This window comes from Nelumbo lutea, chromosome 3 (assembly GCF_056320005.1).
Source record: "Nelumbo lutea isolate HS-2025 chromosome 3, American lotus-T2T, whole genome shotgun sequence".
In the NCBI taxonomy this organism is placed as follows: Eukaryota; Viridiplantae; Streptophyta; class Magnoliopsida; order Proteales; family Nelumbonaceae; genus Nelumbo; species Nelumbo lutea.
In genome coordinates this window covers 18,500,623-18,508,728 of record NC_142686.1, presented here as the reverse complement: position 1 = coordinate 18,508,728, position 8,106 = coordinate 18,500,623, and the positions used below count along the sequence as shown (strand labels likewise).

At 38.5% G+C, this 8,106-nt stretch overlaps 1 protein-coding gene across 4 annotated transcripts; it reads right to left on the bottom strand.

The window, feature by feature from the left end:
* Positions 1–868: 868 nt before the first annotated feature.
* LOC148863337 (protein SPIRAL1-like 2) lies at positions 869–5,397 on the bottom strand. Of its 4 annotated transcripts, none has more exons than XM_088977193.1 (3): positions 5,212–5,397; positions 3,587–3,872; positions 869–1,188 (listed from the first exon to the last, which is right to left on the bottom strand). In XM_088977193.1, the coding sequence occupies exons 2-3, from the start codon at positions 3,839–3,841 to the stop codon at positions 1,099–1,101; spliced, it is 345 nt and encodes a 114-aa protein (XP_088833319.1). In that variant the 5' UTR covers positions 3,842–3,872; positions 5,212–5,397; the 3' UTR covers positions 869–1,098. The 4 variants fall into 4 exon arrangements, with proteins under 4 accessions (XP_088833319.1, XP_088833320.1, XP_088833318.1 ...); XM_088977194.1 differs by having other exon boundaries at positions 5,279–5,397; XM_088977192.1 differs by having other exon boundaries at positions 5,313–5,397.
* Positions 5,398–8,106: the final 2,709 nt, after the last annotated feature.

The following is an 8,106-nucleotide window of genomic DNA, read 5'->3' as shown; positions in this document are numbered from 1 at the left end:
TGGCCGGCTTTTGGCCCACTAACTTATACTAGCCCTATTATTTGACATAGGTGCCTTTTCACTGAAACGCACGAGTGTTTATTAAAACTTATTTTTAATCAATTGTTTTTCAAATAAATACTTCCCAACCCCATCTTATTCTTTTTATTAAATCTCAAAGGGGCAAACTCAAGGTTCAAACTATCGATATGTGTCAGCCTGTATCATACGGGAGCATCCCGATATGCCCTTATAGAGGGTGTATCAGGATTTTGACTGGTTTATGAGGTGGAGGAATCTTAAACCAGCCCCTGAACTGATTTAAAAAATAAATAAATAAAAAAATTACTGATGCACTGTCGGGCATAACCTTGGGCAAACTAAACTAACGGCTAAGAATTGAAAACATGAATTGCAACTTGCAATTGCCGGGAGCGTGGGGCAGGAGATAGCACCATAAAATTCTAAGCCGTAATCTGATAGAGCTATTCTAGGAGTCGGGTTTTCCGGCGTTTTCCCTCTTGTAAGAAATAATAATAGCATCACACAAAGGTTGGCTGCTTGCAGAGCTGCAGTTGTCTATCTATGTGATCTCGGCTCAGGCTTACCTCCAAACCCTATTGAAGGGCAACTGACTAAAATAAAATATACGTCGTAGAACATTTGCCTCGCTAAACTTGACAAAAGGGGGTTAGAAAAGCAAAAACTCGCAAGTGCAAAACCTACTAAAACCAATCCAGGGAGTTCCGGCAAAATGGTTCTGTTTCTCGGAACAAAACAATTGCCACGTCAATCGGCAAAATGTGATCATGTTGCAGAAAAAACATTTAACAGTATCCACATTAAAACAAAATAAAAGGCATCAGCAGAATAGAAAATAGAAAAGTCGTTTAACGTTAAGCTTGCTGATGGATATTTTTGCTTCTAATCACATTATCCTTCGGAGCAAATCCAGTCACAAGCGTTCCCACAAGAACAGGGCTATATATTAACATCACATGATCACACAGTTCAGTGTCTATATAGGACAAGGCTGGATGGAATATTGTTTCTTCCAAATTACTATGAGTTCTAGACAAACAGTAAACAATAGTTCAATGATCTCAAGGAGAAACGGCATTACTTGTTGCCACCAGGCCCACCACCAAAGAGGTAACCCAGGGAAGATCCACCGCCAGGCGCAGCGTGAACCTTGGTAGAAGGCCGATCCTGTACCATAGACAAAAGATGGTAAGTATGCTTTAATAATTATTACTTCCCTAGGTTTCATAATCATATTTCTTTAATAATTATTCATAATTTTCATAAGAAAAGTATCAACTTTATGCAATGTTTTAAAAAACAACCCAGAACCAAAACAGTTCTGGCCACTAGTTTCCGAGTCAACAGTTTGACCGCCCGGTCTGAACAGACAGTCCATTCTGACAAATAATAAAAAATAATTAAAATAAAAATGGTTAAAACTGTTGAACTAGTCAAACGGGTCAACAGTTTGACAGCCAGGATCAATGGGTCATTAACTGATTCAACAGTTTTTTGGCCAAGGATCAGGTTTGGGATAAAACAGAACCGGTTTGTCTGGACAGTTCCCAGGTCAAAAGGTCTGACCATCCAAGTCAATGGCAGTTCAAAATGTTAAAGTTTGACAATTATGGCCCAAACCACACAGGTTGGGCAGGTATAGGTACTGTATGGTTCGCACCCCTATAAAACTACCCTTACCTACGATTTATGATTCCCTGCACATATTAGTCCAAATACAGCAAGGGATCGTACAGACCAGGTGATGAAACAGTAAAGACAAAGTAATATACAATGCCGTTTGGCACATCCCTTGAAACACTTCAACACCTAAAAGCCAAGAGATGGCTGAAGCTAGGGGTGTCAATTGGACTGGATTTGGTCCAATCCGGTCCAGTATTGACACCTATGTTCTAATCTTCTATCAATGGACCGGATATTGGCTCAATCCAATATAAATTCATTATGAACAGACCAGGTCCGATCCAATATATCATATTGGTCTGTTCAGTCCATCCAATCCGTCCAAATGGATTTTGATTTGGACGGGGTCCAACCCAAAACCAGTCCATTGACACCCCTAGCTGAAGCTACTACTGCTCTAATGTAGATTTCAACTTCCGATACCTTGCTGCACCCTGGAATTGCATAATTCAAATTAGCAGAACGTGATGGCTGCGTACAAGGCTTTGGGAACTAATGATAACTCCTCACACCAGTTATAAAACATATGGAGCCCACAGTGAGGCTGAATGGTTGTGGGCCCCCTGTATTTTATCACTAGTGTTAGTGTTATCATTGGTTCCACACTTCCACAGCCTGCTAACAGCTATTGCTTTCAGTTAATCCCATCTCGGAACTGCACTCTTTCTACACAGACCAACATATATAGCCGATGGAACAGAAAACTAAACCAGCTTCCCTCTTTTCAAGAGATTTTTGACAGAACAAGTCAGTCTTCTTTGATCATCTTATAGCCGATAGAGAGCAACAGGTGAACAAATGATCAGAGGTTTCCAAGGTAGGACATTACACACCCAGGACAAGGGGTGTCTTTTCGCCTAACCACGAGTTTATTCATAGCAAGACACTTCCCCAATGATCAAAAAAGACTTCCCCATGCAGCCATCTAAGTTATAAAAGTGAATATTAGATGAAACAGGTGGAGGACAGACAGTTCTACAAGTGAATACCTTCAATCAAGTTGCCATGTAAGGATGCCACTGAGAACTGCCCATTCTCTACCTTACAATATCAAAGACTCCAAACAACCAAACTAGAATATCCGAAGGGTCTCTCAGCCTCAGACTTGTACCCAAAGCTTTTAATCATAAAAACAATCAGTTCTCAGCTCACATGTGTCCAATGGCAAACACAGTTGAGCTCTAACTAGGACAAGGGCTGAGATGTCCTAATCACTTTTTCCTTGGTAGGGACTAGGAAGAACATAGACAAAATACAATGATGTAGCTGTCAATAATCAATCACGCAACACTGGCTTAACATTTATTATCACATACAACTATACAAGACTCCATTAGACAAAGAGAAAAATAGCATTCCTAAATAAACTGAAGCTTGCATAAAGCAGTTTAGTACGCTAAGTACGAAAAAAAGAAATTAATATGCTGATAATTTCAGGAATAGATGGATCAGTTAGTACATGATCCTAATCCCTGTTCTTTTTTTTCAACAATCAGAGAAAAGATTTATTAAAAGAAAAAAGAGTTTACAAAAGAAAGGTGATAAGATATCACCCGAGAAAGAGGCACATCCAAAAGACCCTTACACAGCAACCATAACCAACCCAAAGCCACACAATGAACACCTCACACCTCAGTGTAGCTGCCCTATCTTTTGCGACCTGAGTTTTTCTAAGCAACAGGTCTTGGTATTGAAGCTTTGGTTTATCTCTAAATAAAATCCACCACCCAGCAAAAGAAAAGGAAAATGAAAGAGGGCAGTCAAGGCCAATGACCAAGTTGTGGTTTATCTAAAACTGAACCACAAGACAATGTGATTTAGGTAATAATGTTAAAATCTATGGCAGGGAATTAATACAAATGCAATTTAGCCATGATCATACCGTGATGAAGTTCCCACAGTTCTGGCCATCTGCACGGAAGTAGTTGTTTGCTTGGTTCCCCAGGATACCAGCTGGAATCTGCTTACTGTTGTCAACTGGTGCAGGAGTAGACTTCTGGGTGGGTCCATTACCTGCACCATGTCCCTGGTTCTGAGCATCTTGAGCATGATTGGTGACTGGTTTTGGTGCCTCGCCACCCCCAAACAGGTATCCCAATGAACTTTGGCCTCCACCACTACTCACTCCACGACCCATTTTCTATGGTTTAAGTTAGAATACTGAGACACTGCACAGAATATCAACAGATACAAATATGAATATAAATGGTAATGTGAAACTTGATGGTGCATTCAATAAGCAGAAACGCACACTCCCAGCCACAAAATAAAAGGCACTGATTTAAGAACTTTGGAGGGGGCTATATTCTGCACATAAAATAAACAAAACTTGAAAGAGGGCCCACATTAAATAGAAATGTTTAAAAAAAAACACCTACCAGACTCAGGCCATCAACCATCCTATGTTGGCCAGGTAAATGAATCCTAATCTCAAAATGCCAAAGATTGAATATTTGAGAAACCCAGACAGTTCAGCCATCAAACTTCTAAATTGAACCAATTTTCTTTGTAATATTTTTCCTTTTCTTAGTAAATTTGTGGTGTTTTGGGATAATCTTAGTCATTGAACCATGGACAAATTCAGAAGTTCCACAAGCTATTAAACGTTTACACCAACAGATCCAGGTCTCTGAATATGACCAGAATGGAACTGAACTAAATGAAAACCACCTCTTCATAGACATGGAATTCTTGATGTATAGCATAAACAGCAGAAATGAGATGGTGCAGAAGAAAGAACGGAAATAGATGGTGGAAATGTAGCATATGAAGCAATGAATCTAAGCATCACAAGATCCCAAAGCAGTAGTATCACAACAAAAAAATCAAACCATATCACAAGTATTTGCATCCTGGTATGGCGGTGGTATAATAAATGAAAAAAGGGCAAAGGTTGAGAAATAAGCAACAAATGTAACCTCGCCTCAAAAAGTAATCTAAAAGAACGAGTGAACAACCAAGAAATATGCACGAGAGATTTTAACTCGTTTCAATTATTATATCAATGTATGATGCAATACCGACAGGAGGCATCCTTCTGAAATTGAACTTTGGAAAAGTTCAAACCTTGAATTCCACTAAAACAACAAGGCATGGGACTGTACTGTATACTCCTGCATGCAGGCTTCTTTTTTAACCTAAGGAAGATCCCCTAAGGCTCAGTTTGGAATGAGTACAAATACAAATATGCACAGGTACAAATACATACAAAATAATACAAAATAAAATCTTCAAAAGAAAAAAACAGATTTTTTTGAATTCATTCCTTTCGGTGCCTAAAAGTGAAATATTTAAAAAAAAAAAAACGCTTTCGAGATAACAAGAGAAAGGCATCAAAACTATGTAATCTCTGAAAAAAATGAGAAAGAAAAAACCAAAATCATCCTTAGAAAAAGCAACAAATCTACTCAAAATGCACCCAAAAAAAAAATCAGATCGACAACATTAAACACCATTGAAGGAAAATGCACAAAAAAAAAGCAAAATGTTTGTAACCCTAAAACTTACAGTTAAACACATCCTCAGTGAGATAACACGGTAAAAATAGTAGAAAAAACTCAACAGACAGCCGAACCTAACAAGAGAATCTGCGATCTAGGGTTTCGCACCTGGCTCGTCGGATATGAACCAGGAAGATAAACGTAGATTCCCTCAGACGAGCAGAGAAGGAGAACGAGCGAGAAAGAGACCTACGAAAAATGGCGAGAGAGAAGTTGGGGATTATTTATATTACATCCATTCGAACGCTTTCAATTCTCCAAGGGCAAATCTCAAGCGGTTGCCGGCTGACGATCTGATTGTCGTGATCAATCGGACGGTAGTGATCCCTCCTTTTTCTAAATTGTCCTATCGTTGACTGGAAAACGGACGGGGCGGTTGCCTATCGGTAGGCGTCAGTGGGCATTTAGGTCATTTTAGGAAGTATTTGGTATAAGAGCGGGTTCAGGTGTTTTATTCAAAATTTTGAGAAACAGAGGAAAAGAAAAAGGAAAGGAATGGGTGGGTGGGTGGATGGTCACGTCGGGTCCGCTGATCCCAAAGTTGTTGATGTGCGTAAGTCATGAAGTCGGTGCCCGCTGACAGGCTGGCCCGAATCCAATGGATTTTGTTCCTCTTAAAATGTAGAGTAATCGGAACCGTGAATTCCTGCTTTCTTTTTACTTTTTCTGTTCCTTCTGGTAAACACAATAATTGCATGATGCGGATCCAAATAATCCGGATCTGGTACCTATTAGCCGCACATTGAAAACATCTCAGACCCTCAATTATCAATTTATCATTCATGGAGACATCTTCCCGGTTGTAATAGCATTTTTATGGGAGTTGGGATCTACGGACGAAACACGCTCCAACACCCCACCAACATGATCTCACACCGCACATTTTATACATGGGTGGGTTTCACTTCGATCATGTTGATAGGGTGTTGGGACATGCGAATAATTTGTGGATAAAAGATTGGGCTCTAATCCAAAGAATTCAGATCTGTCCCTCATGCCTCGTACCAACCTCGCAGCTCATTTAGCCGTGCATGTAGAATATCTTCATTCTTAAAAATATTTATTCATAGTAAAATGTTCCTAATGCACAGTTGTGCGCTCCGTGAGGAGCATATCCAAATACCAGTTTCTTAATTAACTCATATTGGAAGCATCTCACTTGTCATTCGTGGGGAATGCTCTCAAATCTCAATGCCGGGCTGTAATGCCTCACGGGTATGTGTAGGTAGCGTCTCGGGTAGCAGATCCGAGTTCTCTTGGCGGATTGAATATTGGCCCAGTCAATTTCCAAGAGACCCACCAATTGTTGGTATAATGATCTGGACCACTTAGTTTGGAAATTAGGTGGGCCCTTTGCACCAAGCCCAAGTTTTGTAAAGGCCAACTGAACAGTTAGTTCAATAGTAATGAAGCTGCTTCACTTTTTTTGCAAAAAGAAAATGACTACCTTCCAAGTTTCTTAATCCTAATTAATTAAATAAGAAAAAGAAGAAGAGGGAGAAGTTTAGTTAAGTTGGGAGTTTTCTTCCGTGCGCATGGCCCATCCTGTTTATGTCACATTCACATATATGGATTAGGGATTAGATGGGCCATGTATTTAATCCACACTGCATTTTATAAATTTTATGTAATTCAATGAAATATGTGTAGATGCGTGGGTCTCACTCTGACTATCAATCAATGACAAATCAAAATTAACTTAGCTTCCTAGCTAACTCAAATAAAAAAAAAAAAAAACAAAGTGCAAAAGCTTTCAAAACATTAAATTGATGTGGGTCGCATTCTTTGATTAAACAAGAAAACCCTAATTAGCATTCTAAATCAAATAAAAAAAATTCAGAAGATTCGCCACATGGTTAATGAGTGTTAACTTGATATTCTAATTTTTAATTCAAAACAAACCCACTAAGAAATGTTCGTTTTGGACACGTGGCAAGTGTTTTGGGATTAAATTTGCTCCATTAATACTTAATAGAGTAGTGGGTGGTAAGAGGAACATGTGGGGCTTCTTTGGGCCATAATGCATGGATTCACCAAATCCATCTCCATTTTTCAATGGCAATCTCCATGTACTGAAAGGGAATCATACCTGAAACACTTCAACCAATCGAAATCTCACATGAGTTTAAATGAAGATACCCATTGTTTGGCTATGAATTTGTTAGTTATGCAAATAAATTTGTACTAATACAAAACTATGACAGTGCAAACGATTTGAGTATAAATTTTCACTTATTTTTATTTTAAATTTTAGCTTATTTTGTTCGCTTGCAGCACAAATAAAATAAATTAAGGCATGAAGCAAAATAAAATAAAACCCAAAACAAAACTAAATAAGAATTTGCTTTTTTTTTTTTCATTTTGTACTCGCATGCATTTGTACTAGCGCAAATCAATTTGATTCAATAGTTATAACTAGTTCTCTAATATCTACTGACCAATAGCATTTTAACAACACATAATCTGTATATTTTAATGGAGGCATGAGTTGAGTCTTTTAAGAGTGATTCTATTAACACGATTATTGTGTGTGGTCCTAATGGGGATTTTTTAAATGATTATTCATTAATTAATGAAAGGGATATCCCTTGAAGCGTTTACAAGTGAAGATTCCTTCAGTGACAAATTGGAGAAGACTATAAAAGAATAACCACCAAGTTCTTTCATACAATCCTACTAGAACTTAGGCAGGTGGACCTTCAGGTAGTTAGCCCGTCATTTCTCTTTTGCCTCCCCTTTTTTAGAGAATAGTTTGGTAGAAACTTGTTGTGAGTTATGACTATCACATCTAATAAAAGAATAATCTACAACCTACTAAGGACCCAAAAGGAGGCCATGAAGCAAACCTTTTCCCAGGAAGCCCTCGCAAGGTTGGCTGGATTTATTTGAGTTTTCTAGGTGT